Source organism: Falco punctatus (assembly GCF_963210335.1).
Source record: "Falco punctatus genome assembly, chromosome: 12".
Taxonomy (NCBI): domain Eukaryota; kingdom Metazoa; phylum Chordata; class Aves; order Falconiformes; family Falconidae; genus Falco; species Falco punctatus.
Genome location: NC_137592.1, coordinates 17,305,274 through 17,324,644, shown reverse-complemented (window position 1 = coordinate 17,324,644; position 19,371 = coordinate 17,305,274). Strand labels below are relative to the sequence as shown.

Below are 19,371 nucleotides of genomic sequence, written 5' to 3'. Positions count from 1 at the left end.
GACAGTGACTGCTCATGCAGGCTGAGCTGTAGCTCTTCTCCAGAAGAATTCATAAAGCCTGTTGTCCCACGATGTTAGGAAATCACCCCAGACAGAAGCAAAGTCATGGGCTAAGGCGGGATCAGTTTCATGCATCTTTCCATACAGACTGGAAGTTCCTTCTAGGACTCTCTTCTTTTGTGCACCAGTAGGCAATCTAGGCAGTCCACGGATGGAAAATGCCATAAGGGCATTTGAAACCAAGGTTGTGTTATCACAAAACAAAAAAAAAAAGGGGAAAATGGACAGCTGACAGACAGGATGCACAGATTACTTTCTGAGTGAATGTGGCACTGAATGCAGCCAGACCAAAGTTCAGACCTACTGATTTGTCATTCACTCCAGCTTAACGTTACCTCTGCTTAATGAGCATGGAGGGAACGCTCAGCAGTAACATCTTCAAGGAAATCATTTTGCTTGTGGAGCAGCTGCAAACTACGTGACTCCTGGTGTTTTTTTTTTTAAATGTTGGTGCAGTTCGTCACATACTTCAGTCTATACAAAAAAGATGCCAGACACTTCCATACACTAAATAAGCAGCCCTCCACTTCCTGCTCTAGCTCCTATGTACTCCTGCTGTAGTAGTGTATTAGAGCTACACCACAGCTACAGAAACCAGGGGAAAAGTCTTCCATTGCAGAAGCAGCACAGAGTCAATATAATTTAAGCTGGATGGTTTCTCAGTTCCCAAAAGCATCAGTAAAGGCAGCATTCCTTACAGAGCTCAATGTCGCAGGGAACTGAGGATCTGCAGTCCAAAGCAGACTTACCTGGGCTCCTGCACAAGGTTTATTTCCACTTTAGAATCCTGCAGGATGGTGGAAGAGCTAAGAGCCATCTTTCCCCTCACTTCCCAACTGGCTGCACCTCTTGTTTTGGCTTTCAAAACCCCAGAACAAAACTCAGCTTTCTAAATGAGGAAAGGGCATGTCCAGTTATTCTAGCACGAAAGCCAGGGTACACTTATACCCATCTCTAGGCAGGACAAACCTGATGTGAGAAGCTGCAGAACTTTGCAGCTCAGACTCATGTTGCAGGACCCCCACCCCACTGCCTGCATGCACACATGACGTAGAAAGGTAAATCAGCACCGAACTACTGTTTCGGGTTTCCTTTGAAATACCTAGTACTGATGAAAGGTTCTGGAGAGAACTTTATCTTTTTATTCCTTCCCAAGCCAAGAGCTGTACCAGCAGTGGCTATCCAAGCTCCCAAGAGGAAAGAGGACTCACAAGAATGACATTTAGGGCTGAGAGGACAGCGTAGCCTTCATCTACTGAGATACTTGCTCAGGTTTCTCACTTGTGAGGCTTATATTTTACAATGTGTTTGAGGTGAAGGTGATGTAGAATGGACTGGAATACAGTAAATCTAGTCTACTGCATTGCAGGCTTGAGGCTGTGTTTGCTTCCATTTACTGAGCTAGATAAATATCAGTAGCTGGGATATCAGGTAGACAGTTAGCAACCCACAGTGAAGGCAGGGACAGGAACACCAGCCTGTGCTGCGCTGAAACAAGATGCAAGTGCTTCTGTTGTGCATTCCAAATGATATCCCCACTTGGGGCTGCACATAGACCTCCCAGACACAAGTCTGTGGGTAAGATTTAGGCAAATTAAAGCCCTACCAATAGTAGCCCAACCTCTGAGAGCAGATCAAATGAGAGGTGGGTGGAGCTACAGCCCCTGAAACCTGATTATGCAACTTGTATTTTACCCATCTCTTTTTATCTTAGCAGGGACAATGACAGGATCGAAATGGAAAAAGGAGGAGTCAGAGTATCTTCTATGTGCATAATGATTAGCTTTAGGAACTACAGAACACTTTCTTCTCTGAAACATTTTAATTTTCTGCTCATTTGTGTTTCTGGAGTGGAAATGTAGTACACCTCAGAAAAAACCTACACCAGTGCAAACCACATTTTGGCTTCAATAAAATAAAAATGTATAATGTAATGACATAGGAAACAAGAAAGGTATTGACAAACAAGATCATGTGGAACCTGTGAAGTATCTTCTGTACTAGTAGACTGCATGAATTGGCCTGCAAGTATAAAACGAGGAATGTCTAATTTCTAGGAAGGATCTCCTCTGAACTCCTGATCAGAATTAAAAAAAAAAACAAACAAACAAAACAAAACACAAACACAAAACCATTGCAAATTCTTCCTGAAGAACAGCCATGGAGACTGCAGCCTGGGAGACCTGAACACACCATGGTCCTCTCAGAAGGGTTAAGCTAGTCTAATCTGCTGATCAGTTACTTCATTTCTGTTTAGACCCCCTACTGCATGCTAGTGAAGAAATTCCTTCTTCACAGGCAGCGTCTTTCTGGAACCAGCTACCATACAGCAGTGGGGACAGGCAGCTCTTTAGTCCTGGAGGAGAAGTGATGTGCATGGCCCAGCTCCCAGTCCAGTCCCAGACGGATGGACGGAGCCTGGAGGCCAAGGCAGTAGAGAGGGTGCAGTTATTCCAGCTGTGCTGCCCAGCACTGCACCAGGGATTCCACATGGATGGTCCAGGTTGCTCAGAAGCTGGCTTAAAGATGTTTCCATGGCATAGTACTTGCTTGTGTAGAACCACCTTAGCACCTTCAACATGATGGTCTTGCTGGAATTTAACATGTGAAATTGCAGTTTTTCTTTTTTATCTCACTTACCTTGCTATTGGGAAATAGCAGGTCACTATCATGGACTTGTATCTAACATTTTATATACAGTTAAGAAAAAAGGGCAAGATGCACAATTAAGGTGCCAAGATACATGAACAAGTTTTCTCATTTTGTGCAAGCAACTGACATCCTGAGTAATACTCATGAAATGGAGAATTGCATCCCAGAATGGAAAAGCTTTAACACCTTGGACTTCATCCTCCTCTTGACTGATCTGTAGAAGCTAACTCCACAGAACATTTCTGATCAAGATTATTGGGCCCAAAAATCCTTGGCTAACCAAGAAGCTTCATTCATATACAACAGTTTTTTTAATTCTGCTGCTCTGTGTCACACCAGAGAGAAGCCTCAGCAGAGAAAGATGTTTGCTTCACTTGCTTTACAGAGTTGTTACTTTAATGTTCTTTTCTGTGCTGGTCCCATGTTGGCATCTCTTGGCTCTTCTTCGTGACACAACCCAGATGAGTAAAGAACCTGCCAGGACTCCTGCTACTGCAGCCATGATGACAGCCCAGTAGGGGACTGAAGGTTCGGTTTTCTCCAAGTCAAGATGTGAATTTCTGAATCCACTGTTTCTCAACGTGGAGAGAAAAGGTTTAGCCTACAAAGGGAGAGCAAAGGTTTTACTGACCACAGACCACTCAAGAGGCAGCGTTCAGACAATATGCCATCATCCCTTCCCAGACAGGAACTTTCAATCTTTAGACTATCAGGTGTTTCTGTCTTCTGTCTTAGCCCAAACTTTTCCCTACCCTATTGCCTGAAAGTTTCTAGAACAAAAAAAAGGAGCCATTTCAGAATCAGGAGTGATGGCATCATTTCCAAATTTGTTTGCTGCAGACAACCAAATGGTAACAGACAGCAATATGTTAAAACTGGTTTAAATGATAGGCTTTCCATTGCAGTAAGGATAATTTTAATTTTTTTTCCTTAAATCTTAAGTAGATTTTCCTTTGTATAACAAAACAGGAGCATATTTTACTGTTTAAAAGAGTATCTTTGTGAAGGCTTTGAAGAACTTTACCAATAAGAAGAAAGGAGAAAAATAAAAGTCATTAATGGAGAGTACGGACTTCTTGGCCTTTACTTACTGAGTTTGGACACTTGAGTTTTGATCTGTCATGGGTAAAGTTGTTGTAAGTCTGCTTTTCACCAACTGGCTCCAGCTGAAGAAGAGAAAAGCGACAGTAAACATAATGATGTTTTTTTTCCTCCTCAGACTCTCCTGACTTGCGTGGTTACAACTTCTTATCCAATCTTTTGGTGCTTGCAGCAATGAAGAAATGTGGTAGAAACATCACAGGAAAGTTTCCAAACATTTTAACACTCATGAACTGAAGACACTGAGAATCCGATGTACTGCCTGCAGAAAAACTCCCTCGGGAAGCAGGGAACAGGAGAAGCCTTTCTCCTTTTGCGTTGAGTGGAGGAATAAGTAACTCTGAATACCACATACTTTAAATATTCTGCTAAAACAAAGTGGTTCGCTATACGCGCAGTTCTCCCACGTACACATCTCAAATGACAGTATAAACTACAAAGAAAAAACCCCTCATGACAGATGTTAGTCGTGTTACTTAGCACGTTACTGAAAGGAAGATGCTTAGGTGTCACAGTGATGGAACTAACTTCAGAAATTATGTAGAGTTACAGAGACAGGATGAGATGCTGCCAACCTTTGCAATCTTCACTCAGACAAGAAATACCCTGGGAGTTTTAGCTGAGGCTAGGTTCACAAGATTGCAAGAAGTGAGTTAAGTAGGGCCTTTTATATCATCAGCTGAGTTGCAATAGCTGACTGTAGGCTCACCCTCAGTCCATTTCAAACTCAACATAAAATATGCCCAGGCTAATGGCATAGTGTTTGTGGTTGGCTAGGAGTGCACACACCACCAGTTACCATAGTTAAGCTAACGAGTAGAGGCTTGCTCAGTCATGTTAACTGAAGTGTTTACAACTGTGTATGGACATGCCTGAAGTAAGGACTTCAGGACTGGCCCACAGAGAACCGCAGAGCTGTCATCCAGCGCTTCTGAGGATACAGCACAGAGGAGTGCTGTTGCTTCTGCTATTGTCCATACATGCGCTTGCTGTCCTCAAGTGATTACAGTGTCACTGTAGCGTTCACTGTATGCTGGAGAGAAACAATACCACGACAAGCCTAACAAAACATGGAGGTGAAAAATTCTATTCGTAAGAATCCCATATGGAAACACTGGGAATACTTTGTCTCTCTAGTTCAATTTAAAAAAAATAAGAGGAGGAAGTAGAGACTGAAAAATAAAAAGAGAGAGATAAGCCACAGCAAAATATCACTGGGGAAGGGAAGAAAGCTAACAAGTGGAGAGATGAGAAGCAAAACAGAATGCCAAGTTTTGATGATTGTCATGAGGTCCTGCTGGACACATACAAGAGTCCTAATCACTTGTCTGCCTGCCAGCTGATGTTGTGAAGCCTGAATTTGGTAGTTTAGTTGCATCTTAAAGGGAACAGTTCAGATTCTGACGTGGTTATCTGTAAAATGTATGGCTCGTATCATGTAGCATTCTGTCCGCAGTATGACTGGTTATCTGTAGATAATTGTAATACTTCCCGTGCCAGGGCATCTGGTAAGGAGTCTGGCACAGAGCCCAGACAAAGGATGAAAAGGTGCAAAATTCTGTAGCCAGCCATGCTTACTTCGTTTCTATGCAATTTGTTCCTCAGGAGCATTAGCTTCTGAGCTTTAAAGATGACAGTATCCCCAAGTCCATGAGTATGCAGGACAACTTCTGGAAGAAACGCACAGCTCCTCTACAGTGTGTAGCAAACATGGAGGCAGAACACAAGACAAACACACTGTCTGTGTGCTCTGCTCCTAGGCCAAAGGACTGATGAGGTAGATTTAGGACCAGTGGAGACCCCTTAAGACTACTGAGTCTTCTGACTTCAGAGAGTGGGAGCATGCTTTGCTTTGCATGAAGAAAAAAGGTAAAGAACATTATGGTGAAGGAGAGGCTCCTTAAGCAATCCCCATCTCTGCATACCCACGCAGTGGCCAGGCACAGTCTGGCCCTTTATGTGTACTGACAAGAATCCATGTCATTTGGCCATAAGCCTACAGCCTGCTGAGCTTTTCAGGGAACAGGGAAACAATGTGGCCTTACAACGAGCTTGCACAGCCTCACCGTACATGGACTGCGAATGAAAAGGAGGGATGTGTTACAAGAACTAGATTTAAATAGTAAACAGTAAACTCTTCATTGGAAGAAGTGTGGATGTGGTGCTCAGGGACATGGTTTAGCAGTGGATTTGGCAGTGCTGGGTTAACAGTTGGACTTTATGATCTTAAAGGTCTTTTCCAATGTAAATGATTCTATGACACATCTCTATGGAAGTAAATGGCTGCGCCAAAAAATCAGTAAGAACCTGATCCCTGCCACCCCAGTAGAAAGCTTTGTGTCAATATCCTTACATGCGTAGGAAATGAGTGACAGCCTGGACAGAATAAGACTGGTGGCATAGAAAAAGGACTGATGTTGATTCAGGAATGAGTAATGGCCAACAGAAACACCACGTGGCAACAGAAACCCAGTTTAAGGCTACCATATGTCCAGGTACTGTCTCCTTCTTGAAACCAGCAGCTGTGCTTAATTTGAATGGTTTTTTACATTTGCCTGGGGTTTCTGAGCCACCATTAGCTCTGTTTGAGCTATGGAGCACAATGAAGCCTGTCAGGCTGCTGTCATCTGGAGTCCCAGACAGGGAAGCCTGACAGAAAACAGGCAGATTTGCTGTGCATGCACAAATCAATTACTCAGAGCATGTGCATACACTGTATGTCTACTGCTTTCTGTAACCCTGATCCTAGCTCATATGCTATAGTGGGCAACTACACAGATTTCTGCTTGCATTTCCCAGTCCTTGTTTGCAAATTCATTCTGGAATATCCTGTAAGTTTCTTATCTTGCTCAAAATTTTACTTAAGCAGAAAAGAAATCCCCCTCCATTTATGCTTGTTTCTTGTACAAATCAGGATACAGGAGTTCTGCTAGCATAATGTATTTGGGTACTGGCGTTTATAAGACAAGAGGAAGAAATGTTGCTGTGGCATGAAAATGCCAGTTTTCCAACATGAGAAACACCATGGTTCTGAAAACAACTGTGACCCTGAAGTTATCAAGTCCAGCATGTGCCTCTTACACACTCTTCCAGCACTATTCAAAAGCTACCATTTGCCCCAAAATGACAGAAGGAATGTGACTGCAAACAGAGGCATCATAGGTGCGATTTCAGCCCCCCCATTAGTTTCAGTGACTACTAGAATTGCCTCAGATACTAGAGTGGGTGGTTCAACATGTCCACACTATTAATGGCAGCAAAAAATCAATCAGATGAATATTTTCCTAATAAATCTAATAGAATTCACTGAAGAACGGCAAGCTTATTCAGCAGACATTTTCAGGAAACCTACAGGACTGGATGTTTAACTAGGCTGATTTTTTCCTTTAATATAAGTTATTCAGGAAAATAAGAAGGAGATTTTTCATTACATTAAGACTCTCAGGATTTCTCATTTTGAATGAGCAAAGACTTACACCGTTTTATACAATACGATTGCTTTGGATTGTGTTCCTAAGCAATGCAGGCTGAGAAGGGTCTCAGAGTTGAGCAGCCCTCTCTTGTTAAGATATCAATTTTATTTCTTGCTTACTCTTTTGTTTCAGACACCTTTCTGATGATCTTTTGTAGGGACTGCTACTGCAGATGCAAGGATCTAGGTTGTAGCCTCTTACCATATTGTTCCAGAGAGCCACAGCCATCTCAGCATAGCCTCTTGCACTGAAATGAAAGCAGTCTGCAGCAAAGAAACTCAGATCTGGCTTGCTGTTCTGCAATAAAAGCAAAAAAGTATTTCTCAGCACATTTCAAGCTTTGAGATCTGACATATCTAATAGTGTACTGTACTTGGCGTACTCCACGATTTTGGTATCTTCCTAAAGGCAACATGCTCATATTTTGACACTGAAAATAAACTTATGTGCTCCTAACTGTGGGCTGATTACTGCATCTTGAGACCTTCTATGTAATGCAGGCTGCTCAGTTTCACACAGCAATTTTCATAACAAACCTAAACTTACCATTAACCAACAGTCACGGCTCTTACATGGACACTGCCATTGACCCACACTCCACCTTGTACAGAACCGATAGAAATCTGCTTGTTCTTGCTTGTTAAACTTCCATAACTCAGACTTAAAACCTCTCAGGTGTTAAAATTTGTGCTGAATTTCTGTGGGCTTATCCACCTGTGGCAAATGTCTGTTTTAGGGAGAATTTGCCTCATTACTACCTGTATGGTGACTGTTCTTTGGACTTGAAAGATGCCAGAACAAAATGGGGGTGATATGACAAAACAATCAGTATTATGCAAAATTGTGTGGTGTTGACCAGGATTCATCCTCAATATTTGTATCCTTAACTACACAGCATACGGAAGTGCTAAGGCTGGACAAAAGGAGGAGAATCAGTGTTTAGCTTCAAAGGCTGCTTCCTATTTCCAGGCTGAGATGAGCCAGGCATGCAAGAGCTGCTGGTCTCTGTGTGAAGGAAACCTGAACATATTCCATAACGTAGATCAGTACAAAATTGTGGTGAATGCCAGTCAAGCCCCCAACAAGAGAAGCACCACACAGTTTAGAGGAAGCCAGAGGGTGCTTAGGTTTAATGTGTGCACACTATGAATGTTTCCTAAAGCCATTTTGATTCCCAGGCAGCAGAGTCTTCCTGTCTTCTGTCACTCTTACTGCAGGTGCTACCCTGTGCTGCTAGGCTGTGCAAAGAAAATAAAACAGTTCTTGTGGCATGGATCTTACTGACTTAGAGAAATCAAGATACTGGTCCTTGCATAATGGAAAAGGAAAACAGGACCCACTCTATCCAGAGGCAACAAGGTGTTTCGGAAAAATGGCTGCATGACAACTGCGAAGTCCTGACGCTTTTCGTACCGACCGCTGTTGATCAGCTGTAAGGTTTCAGCCTGTATGAATTTTAATGATTGGAAACAGAAAAGTTACTTACAAGTTCATCTAGCATTTGTCACCTATCAAAACCATGCATATTATACTTCTTTCAATGTAGGAAGCCATAAATTATCAGTATAAATCCAGCTGAATAATATAAAGCAGTCCAGACAATTGCTAAGAAAATAATCTGCCTCATGAAGAGATTTTAATGAGGAAAATGCGTAGAAGCTAGGATAATTTCAATGTAAAGTTGCTTAATTTAAAAAAGTAGTTCATACCTTACTGACAGAAATCCATGCTGCACAATTGCAATGAGATTAAAATTTACAGAGAATTAAAAAAAGGAATAAGGCCACAATTTTTAGAAGTGACAAATGAGTTCAGAATGCCAACCTGAAGGCTGAGTTGTGCTTGATTTTTCAGAAAGGTGCGCTTGAAGTAAAATAAAACTTAAGCACTGAAGAATTACCTACCACTTTTGAAAACTATGGCCACAGACATTTGTACAGATAACAAAGACATCTCACTGTTACTTGCCAGTTTATGGGTAGAAACTCTAATGCTCCTGGTCATATCTCAGAACATTCCTAATCCCACTTCCTTACTTAAGGAAGATGTCCCCTCTAGGAGGTTTACATGAGTATTTTTCAAGACAGATTTTTTGAGCTTTGTCAGATTCGTTGGACAACATCCACTGCCAGAGCCAGAATGGAGGACAGGAGAACATAATGTGGTCTGATACAGTGATTCCTGTTTTCATAGGAATAATCATGTAAAAACCTTCTGCTCCAATAGCTATTTATTGTGTTTGTTAATTTTGAGTGAATCTTATGCCCCAGGCTATGAAAAGTTATTCTCAGATAGCAAAGTGACCCATGGTAAGCTCTCTGTGTGCACACTCTCAGCCTATGGCAAAATAAAGGAGTATCAGGTTGGTTTAGATCATTTTTTCTGCTAAGAGTTACCACTAAACAGCTGATGCAAGGTGATTTGTCACCCTTGCAGTGACATGTTAATTCATGTGAGCTATTAATTGGATTCATAACGAAGACATATCAACAAATATATCATCAGCCATCATCAATAACTCCTTTTCAGCTGTTGAAACAGCAGCTAGAAACAGAATCAGTCTCTATATTCCCCCAGCTCAGAACAAAGGTCAAATCACAAGGCAGTGTGGAATGACTTGCGCTGCTGCTAACTGGTTAGCTGGGTAGGGGCTTAGTTAGACTGTAGCCAAGCGGTTTCCAGTCATCTCTCTCTGTCCTGCTGAGGATATGCATGAGAGGAAGGGCAGTGAGGGAAGAAATATAAAAAAGACACAAATGAAGATGCCCAGTTACAGAATCAAGGTATTACCTGAAAATCTCTGTTAACTCTCTTCATTTCTTGTAGCTCAGAAGAATTTTCTTCAGGGTTTAAGAAACATGGACAAACATCCCTTCAATGAAAGAAATACTAGGATTGAAGGCCATTCTGGAACAGCTTATGCAATTCTTCAGCAACATGTATCTGCTTCAAGAAGCTCAGGATAGGTGTTCAAAACTCACATGCAAAAGGAGAGCCACCTCATTGACTTAGAAATGGACAGATACTTCAGGAAAAAAAAATCTCTATGGACTTAGTTTTCAAAGTGAACACCTGTCAGAGCTGGTAAGAGCTGCAGGATCCGCAACTCAAGTCACGCACAAGTGTTTAATATGCCACATACTAGCAGGAAATCACACAAGTCAGAAGTAAAAAAAAAACCCCACATATATACAGGCTTACAGCAGATTTTCAGAAATCAGTGGGTTTAAAGGTAGAAAACACAAATTATTCATATAGTCTGGCTCCTTTAGACCACTGTGTTTTATTCTGTTACCCATGTATCAAGAGGTAATAACTTGTGCTTCACTGAAATACATCCTCTAAAAATGTGCTTGGAATAAATATGAAGACATTGAGCAAGACAGTCAATTCATTATTTTCCCTTCTAGTTTGTTCCAGTAGTTAATCACTTCTATTATTAAAAATCTGTGCCCAACTTCATTTGAATTCATTAGGCATCAGCTTCCAACCACTGGTCTTTGTTACACCTTTCTTTGCTAGACTGAAGAGCCTTCTCATGTTCACGCTGACTCCTGTAAAGGCACTGCTGCTTTCTAAAACAAGTCCCTCAGCTTTCTTTGAGGTAGGATTTTGGTCTCCTCCATTAGGTGGGAATAGCAGTTCTGGTTGCACACTCTACTGTATGCAGCCCAGCCTGCACCATAGGTTCTTAGGTACACGGGTTGTATTCAGCACTGAATACAAGGAGAGGCGTCAGGGATGTCAGCCTGTGCTGCTGACCAGTGAGTGGCTGGGCAAAAAAGGCTTTGAAGTTCAGTAGTATGCTAATTATATGGTGACATGGGCTGTGACATGATGCCTTAGACCTGAGAAGAAAAGTGACAACTCCGCTATCTATAGGCGCATGCCTTTTAGCTGAAGTATTGGGAGAAGTAATAGGAAGTTGATGGGAACTAGGCTGCAATGAAAGTAGCTTGGAAAGCTCATTGTGGATGTCCTACTGTAGAAACAACTTAAATTGATCCAAAAAAGTAGCAGTTTAAAGGCAAAGACTTATTTTGCTCACTTACTTCGCTGTCAAAGCACACCCCGAATAGCCTGCTGCGATCTGACGCAGTCCAGAAATCTCTAGTATCTCCACCACGTTGACAAAGACTCTTGGGAGCTGCAGGGATTATAATAATCAGACATACCAAATCACAGAACATGATACCACTACAAAGGGAGAAAGAAGTGCCGCCTGGAGGTCAGGGAGTCAGTGCAAACTGCACCGACTGCAACCAATAGCACGTGCGAGGATGATGTATAGGGGAGAGGGAAGGACACATACAGTGGATGTCAGCCAAAAAAATCCCAGCAGCTAATACAAACTAGCTGAAACACTGCTTCACTCCCCAGGGCATTTCTGTGTTCTCTAGGGTAAATGAAACTCTGTACAGTTGATTTAGCCATGAAAATTGGCAGTAGGGTTGTGCTATGTTTGGACCACAGCAAAATTGCTGTGAAACGTACAGTTTCCCTGAAACTGCAGCCCACTTTCTCAGGGCATTATCTAACACGGTTGCAATGCAGTGCTGAGGAGCAGCCTGACTCCAAGTATTTGGAAGATGACCTTGTATGAAACACATAACCACTGACAGTCTATCAGAGGTGAGAAAAACATCAGTGTGCTTGCCAGGAACATAGCTTGCTAGGTATCTTAAAAGCTTACCTCCTTATAGAAAATATCCAGAGTGTCCTGAAGGTGCTTTACATACTTTTGCACTGAATAGGTTTCCTGTGTAATTGGGGGGGGGGGGGGGGGGGGGAGAGAGAGAGAAAAATAAAAAGCATCAGTCTTCTTTCAGGGACCAAGAAATGTAACTGTTTCTCCTGAAAAAAGAAGTCCCCAGACTCTAGTTCCAATGCAGTCCATGAGAATATATACTCACTCGATGCTCCTTTTTGTCACATGCACACAGGCTATATAGTGCTTGTGTTTCTATGTCACGAATATATTCCCTTAATCTCTGTAGAAAATCCTGAGGTATATAATAGTTCTCGTCAGTCTTTGCCTGATGAGCAACCACATAAATCACAGGTTTGGATTTCATGTTGTCTTTTAAGGGACCCCGACCAGACCAGTTTGCCTTATGAACAGAGAGATACCTTTTTTTCTAAAACAGCCAATCTGAGCTAATTGACATGTAAGCAGTCAGGCAGTCAGGCCCCACAAAACCCGTAGGCAAAATGACTTTGTGACTGACATTACAGAGGTGTAGTGGGACTGCGGGCAGCAGCAAGGGCTCCAGGAAAAAGAGCAAAACTGGGAGAACAGTCCCCAGCCATTTCAACCAGCTGGGGCCCAGACCCCCAGTCTGTGCCATGGGAACCTTTTCAGAGGGGATGACCACTGACAGCTAGATAAAAGAACATTTTTTGCACTGTAAACTGATGTTATTTCTTTTGGTGTCATCCTGAAGCAAGAATCGGGCATCCTTAGTAATTACTGCGTGGAGATGCTTTCCGGAATAAAGCTTCATTTGTGTCCCCATAACAACCAGCCTGAGACACCACGCTTTCTTGACCACTTTGTCCCGTTAAGCTGGAAGAGCTCTTTAGCTTATCCTTGGTGTTTTGCTCAATACGGGGCAGGTTGCTGGTTCTTAAACGAACTCCAGAGCTGCAGCGCTCCGATATTAAAAGCTGTGCACTTGTTTCTGATACAATACAGATGAAAGGAACAGGACTTCTAAGCGCTTTTTAAACATAGAGAAACTTTGGCTCACTGAGAGAAAGGTTTTATTTCCAGGGCTGGCCACCTGCCAAGTGCCTGGACGAGCATGCCTGATTCAAGAGATACGAACCTTGTCCAAGCAGTACTGGCATAAGTCGTTGCCTCCAACAAGGACAGTGATCAGCTTCCAGTCTTCCTTGAAGTTAATTTTCTAGTGGCACAAAATAAACAGATTGCAGTGTCCATTGCTTAGGCAGGCAGAGGTAACATTCACAAATGGGGCTAAATGGAGTGCAGACAGCACGGCAGAGCAGAGAAAGGAGGCATGCTGAGTTAAGCTGGCAAAAGAAAAGCATCTGTCCAGCAGGAAAACGTGAACCTTTTGCTAGTCTAGCTGCAATTCACCTTGGCTTTTGCAAGAAAATTTCCTTCAGCAGACAAGATCTGTCAGGGTAGCCAAGCATGGCAATGTGTGGCAGCAAGCATCCCTAAATGAATGTTAGCTTCGGGACACAGATGGACAGGAGAGATTTGCCAGCCATGGCTGAACACGGCAGGCAGTGTGGGGACGAAATAGTGTGGGAGTGGATGCTGGAATGACTCATAGAGCTGTGGAACTGGAGCTGCTGGGGATCCCTGCCAGCTGGGCAAGTATTACCCCACAGCCAGGAGGGGCAAGGGGTGCCCCAGGGAACAGACAGCTGGATTAAAATAGAAGAGTCCAGGAGGCTGGTGACTCCACTGAACTCATATAAGGGCAGCTGCAGCATCCACGTCACCACAAGCTAACAATAGGAGCTGCCGAGAGCTGGATCTCATAAAAACATTTTGTAACATTCAGTACAAAGAAAGGAATCAAAGGCAACTATTTTTAGTACGGTGCATTTACATAACAAACATCTGTGAAAGGATCCCACAAATAGAGGGAGGGCCTGGGAATCACCCACGGGTCTGAATTCTCCTCCTTAACCAGCACTTTGCTCGGAAAGCCTTTCATGAAGAGACAGTGTGGCAGGGACTTCCCCCCCTCCCCTTTTTTAGAGATGCTTAAAAAACACTGAAAAAAACAAAGCTCTAGAGCCACGTACTATTTTATTGAAGATCCATGCCAGCTCCCTTCACTCTGCCAAGCAACCAGCAATGCAGAGTAACTGACAGTGAGGTGAGCATGCAGCATCCAGCAAGAGTGCTGGCATGGAGAGACACATGCTTTGACAAATCCTGCTTATTCAGTACCTACCCTCCTTTCCCATTCAGCCTGAGCCAAGGAGCGCCAGGCACTCCCATTCCCTTACAGGGTGCTCTCCCCGAACCAACAACTCACACCCAGACAGTCATCCACTCAAATTCAGCCAACGCTTGGATCAGGGCAGCCTTGGTTTTCTCCCAGTTTTCCTCCCGTGACCCCAAACTGCAGTAGCAGCCACTGAAAAGTGAGTCACCCTTTTGGTACCCTTTGTAACTGTCAGTGGAGCTGGCACAGCAGGCTGGTCCACAATGCTAGGTCCCCTACTAATTCCCTAAAATCTTGTAGCATGACAGAGATTCACCCAGCCCTGAAGTTTCTGACCGCTGATTAATCACTTGTCTCTTCAGAACCAGAGTTTCAGAGGGTCTAATCTCCTGGGAAGACTTCAGTTGTCCCCCTTTCCAATATTGCTATTTCCCAGAGCGAAGAGTGAATATTGTGATTCATGTTGGTCACCAGGTGCCTGTTCCAGTGATTTTACACTCAGTCTCTATGACCTCCACTTTGAATGCTGCTGCTCAACTAAGCAGTCCTGTGATCTCCGCAGAGCCTTCAGATCTCTCTCCTTCCTCACAACCGTCCTTACACCTCCTGGCTGCACTACACCCTACATTAGTCTCTGCCTTACGTGTTTGCACCTTGCCTGCATGGATTTGTATAGGTAAGTTATCATCTCCTAGAGGCTGATTCCTGGCATATTCATCTTGGAAAGCACATCAGAGACAAGGACACTGACTTTTCTTCCATCAGTAAAGCACTCTTCACTACTCAAACATCCCATCAATTAGGGTCATCTCCCAGAGAACATGGGAGCACTGAGGACTGGCCCAGGTTCTACTTACCGAGCTGCTTCTCATTAGCTCCACCAATTCACGTGCTTGGGCTGACATATTGCTATAGAGAGAGGACAGAAGCATTTTAGATGCGTGCTCTAAAAGCACATCATCTTCTTGATCTCCCGTTCTTCATTTCAGTGACTCAGGATCAGAAGAAATCAATATAAGGAAAGTGATGCCTCAAAAGGATGAACAAACAGAAGGACCAAGACCAGCAGCAGTTGCACACGTGAATAAACTAATCTAAAAGGGCTTCCGCTAGGAAGGCTGCCAAGTGGCAGGCAGCTGGGATGAATTTTTCCCATCTCAGAGTTGGCCTAAGTGCGTTTTGTTTGGAGAAAACCACTAATGCCCAGATGCACAGAGACATTTAGTTGCATAACTCCCTTCAAAAATCTAGTGGAGAATTTTGGTGCTTACACAGAAGCTGGGCACCTCATCAGCCTTCCTGATCTGACCTTAAATTCCTACGTTTGTCTTATGGCTGGAAGCTATTGCTTACACTGCATAACTGCCAAGCTGGAGAGTCCTGGTCCAGCTCTGGGCAGGATGCAACATCCACAGGCTGAAGCACAAACCATGCTGAGACACCAGCTGAAAATTTGAGCTCCTGGTATAATAGAATAAGATTGTGCTTGAGCTAATAAGCCCTGCCTCTCTCCAGCACCTACACAAACATGCTTACATTATTTGGACTCCCAGAACCATATTGATGGCCCTAAGTCTTTGCTCAGGGCACCCATAAAGCAGTTAGTAGCTACACAGGCTTTGCTAGCTATCCTGAAACTCTTGCAGTAAAATTAATGACTGTTAAGTGTCACAGAAAGTCCTGGAAACAAATTCCACGAGTATCCACAGAGAAGGTACAGTATATGCAATACAAACTCTTACACATTTTGGCTTTTAACAGACTAGTAGAATTTTTCTTCAGAAGGAAAAAGCAATAAATTCCCAGCTTTTCGTTCTGTTCCTTTTCTTTGCACTGCAAACATGGATAATTTTTAAAGCCAGTAGGGCAGCAGTGGGCTTCTACTTGTTAGCTTGAGGCATATTTCCCAGAAATCAAGAAATAAATTAGAGATACTCCTAAATTTTTTTCTCATTACAGATATGACCTGACAGTGAATCAGGGATCTATGTATGGAAGACCAGACAGAAAAAGGTACTGTTAGAATTAGAAGCATAACTAAGACATTGGCTCAGAAATTCTGAGCAGAAGTCAAATAAAGGAAATTTATTTCTGTCTCTACTTTAGAAAAAGATACAAATAAATCCCCCAAATGCTAAATTTTAAAAAAAGGAATTAAAAAACAAATTAAGAACATCAGATCACAGAAACATGCTCAATACAAGTAGGTCATCAGTATCAACTCAACCTTCACATGCACTTCAAAGACAACCCAACTGCCAGTTCATCAGTTCTCACTGCTTTGCCCTTTCTCAGTTGCAATTGTGCTTACCGTGCTGTAGCACCTCTCTCCGCAATGTTGAATCCAGCTGTTTCCTTAGAGCTGCCAGTGGAGAAGCCGAAGAGGTTCGGATTGAATTTTTTCAAGATATCTTAAAAAGAAAAACCACAATGTTTAACCATCCACAGCACAAGTAGCAGCATTTCCTCCCACAGAAGCGCAAGCCAATTGAGTGGTGAGAAAATGGACTTAGGTTTTCCCCTCATTCACTGTGACCTTACAGAAGCTGTAGACACAGCTGCTTTGGAGACTCCAGTTACTGTCCAAACTTCAGCACTGCAACTGTTTGTCTCCATGGCCTTGAAGAGTCAGGGCCTGGCAGCCCAGAAGATGCACAGGTCCCAGGCAACTCAGCAGTCTTGAATTTGAGTGTCAGAGTAATTTTGGTTACCTTCCTTCACGTAACAGGAGCAGATGCTCCGAATATGGCCCTCTACCTCCCACTCCTCCAGCTACCCGTCAAGATAATATTTATTGCAGAGAAGTGAATTTTATTCACATTTCTAGATTTTAACAAAACCCTCAGCAGGGAAGCATGATGTCTGAAAACCATTACTGTTACAGTGTCTGTAGTGCTGTCTGAAACCTCTTTATAGGGTCTCATTTATAACACATAAATTAAATGTGCCTTCTATTTTTCTTTAAACACAGCAATGTGCGTGGTACAAGACGAAGCATATCAGATTTTGTTACCAACAGTGTCAGGTATTGTCAAACCGCTCCACAGCACGGATCACATACAAATAGATGCACCATTGTGAACCAAGTCCCTTCCAATTTACGGCCACACTGACCACTTCATGGTTTCTATGGCAACTACAGGGACCGATTACACAGAACACGAGGACAAGAAATTTATAGTATTTTTAGATATTTTTTTTCAGTGCAATGTAGCAACTTGAAATCATCAGAAGGAACCATAGCCTTGTCAACAACCCTAGCTAGACGGACCACTAATTGTTTCATAACCCTTCATTTGCCCACAGCCATCACAATCAGTCGCTGGAAAGCACAAAATGAAAAGAAGAGCAGGTCTGCCAGGAACTTCTGTCACCTTCAGCACATTTACTCCTAATCATTTCAGTCAAAAGGATGATACGATCACATGCAGATCTTGTGATGTGGAGGGGCTGAATCAACTTTACAGCTAGTCAGGTCAGTCTGGGTTTCAGCTGTGATGCATGTGAACTGCTCATAGCCACAATAGATGGGCATCCCCCACTGTTCGCAAGGAAAGCATGACCATTTCCAGATGCTTCCTAGCATCCACTTAGACTACTTTCAGACTAATACTTGCCTTTTGCTTTTCTCACACTGATTTTCCAGGATACTCACTGGGTAAAGTAGTCTGGGTCTCCAGCGTCCCATCACCTCCAATACTACAAAGGGAAAGAATAAAATCACCAAATAGGGTTAATCCTGCAACCATCTGTTTTACTGTCACCATATGTTGCTGTAGCAGCCCAAGAAGGGAGGAAAAAAAAAAGAAAAAAGACTAACTTCAAACAAGACTAAGGAGATAAACCACAGAATTCAGGATAAGTACCGAAAGGACATTTCACATTAAATCAAGCAGGGCATCAGCTAAGATAGAAGCTATGGCTGCAGACCGAGAATAGATCGTACTGGGAGATCTGATTTTTCTTGTGGACATGCTGAGATGCCTACCATAGAAAGGCATATTTCCTCAAAGCTGCTCCATGTGACCTTACTGAAGCTACATTTGTGTGCAGTTATGCATAGAAGAGACACTGCATTAAATGCTCATTAACCACCTATCTGCAATTCTGCAACACTGATTATGAAAAGTGCCTCTGTCTCTACCGTTCAAAACTTGTCTGTGTGCATAGCCAATACATTCCTATACCACTTCTGGCAGTTCCTGAAGATATCTGTGCCTGCAGATACATAAAAGGGGGGAAGAAAGATTGAAGAAGAGAATGTATACACGTGCACACACTTATCAGCCATGCTTCTGTCCATATGAATCAGGCAGTTTCCTTCCACTCCAGCATGGACTTGCTATTGAGATTCACACCCACTCTGACATGTGTAGTCTTTGTTCACTTTGCAATAGCAAAGATGTTTGGAACATCTTTATTGAATATGCTTGCAGTGCTCTCACCATGTTCATGACAATATGCACTCACTCAGACTGTTTAGCATTAGACACCGCACTAGAGAATCACAGCAACAGCAATATTTTTAATAAACTCCAGAGAGACAAGCAAGAGGCTAAAAGAATTCACTCATATTAATAATCCAGTACTGTCAGACACACAGGACTATGCTTGTAGCAATCAGGTCTGGTTACGAAAAAGAAAAAGGGGGGGTGGGGGAGAAAAAAAGCAAAGCAAAGCAACCAAAACTCCACAAAAACAAACACCACCCCCTCCCCACCAATAATATATTTCCCTTCCAGTCCTGATTCCTCCAATCCTTATGAAACAATACTCGCTCTCAGCATCCTACCCCTGCATTCACATACTTCAATATGTAACTACATAGCCAGGTGACCCACACTTTTAACTGTGTCTGTGAACAAAGGTAGAGCAGAGAAAATTAAGCATTTTCACCTCCAGGAAAGTCCCCTCCACTCTGTTTGTAGGTCAGTTGCTTTGGCTCCGACTGCAGTCTGGAAAGGATGGAAAGAATAATTTATAACATATGAGAAGAAAAAAGTGCTACAAGTTTAGGAAAGACAGACACCGTGATTTGACAGTGCTGCGACATCTTGGTAACTTTACTCTGCTTCCAGCCAAGCTTTTTCAGTATCCTAGTTTTAGCATAAATGGTCCATGTCCTTATTCACCACCACACACTGGCTTCTGGG

General features: G+C 42.9%; 1 protein-coding gene and 1 long non-coding RNA gene across 2 annotated transcripts in view; one reads left to right on the top strand and one right to left on the bottom strand.

Annotated features, from left to right (window-relative positions):
- Positions 1-1,860: 1,860 nt before the first annotated feature.
- The window catches only part of PLB1 (phospholipase B1), a 102,388-nt gene continuing 84,877 nt past the window's right edge, over positions 1,861-19,371 (bottom strand). Inside the window, exons 47-58 of the mRNA XM_080408286.1 lie at positions 19,115-19,173; positions 17,874-17,917; positions 16,530-16,629; positions 15,076-15,127; positions 13,115-13,195; positions 11,980-12,045; positions 11,339-11,433; positions 10,077-10,158; positions 8,627-8,731; positions 7,488-7,583; positions 3,804-3,878; positions 1,861-3,313 (exon numbers count right to left, since the gene is read on the bottom strand). Of these exons, the coding sequence (XP_080264412.1) occupies positions 3,092-3,313; positions 3,804-3,878; positions 7,488-7,583; positions 8,627-8,731; positions 10,077-10,158; positions 11,339-11,433; positions 11,980-12,045; positions 13,115-13,195; positions 15,076-15,127; positions 16,530-16,629; positions 17,874-17,917; positions 19,115-19,173 (1,077 nt within the window). The 3' untranslated portion in view covers positions 1,861-3,091. The remainder of the gene's footprint in view (positions 3,314-3,803; positions 3,879-7,487; positions 7,584-8,626; positions 8,732-10,076; positions 10,159-11,338; positions 11,434-11,979; positions 12,046-13,114; positions 13,196-15,075; positions 15,128-16,529; positions 16,630-17,873; positions 17,918-19,114; positions 19,174-19,371) is intronic.
- LOC308072045 lies at positions 12,056-16,278 on the top strand. The gene is made up of 2 exons (XR_013931476.1): positions 12,056-14,894; positions 15,208-16,278. It is a non-coding gene; the product is annotated as an uncharacterized lncRNA (long non-coding RNA).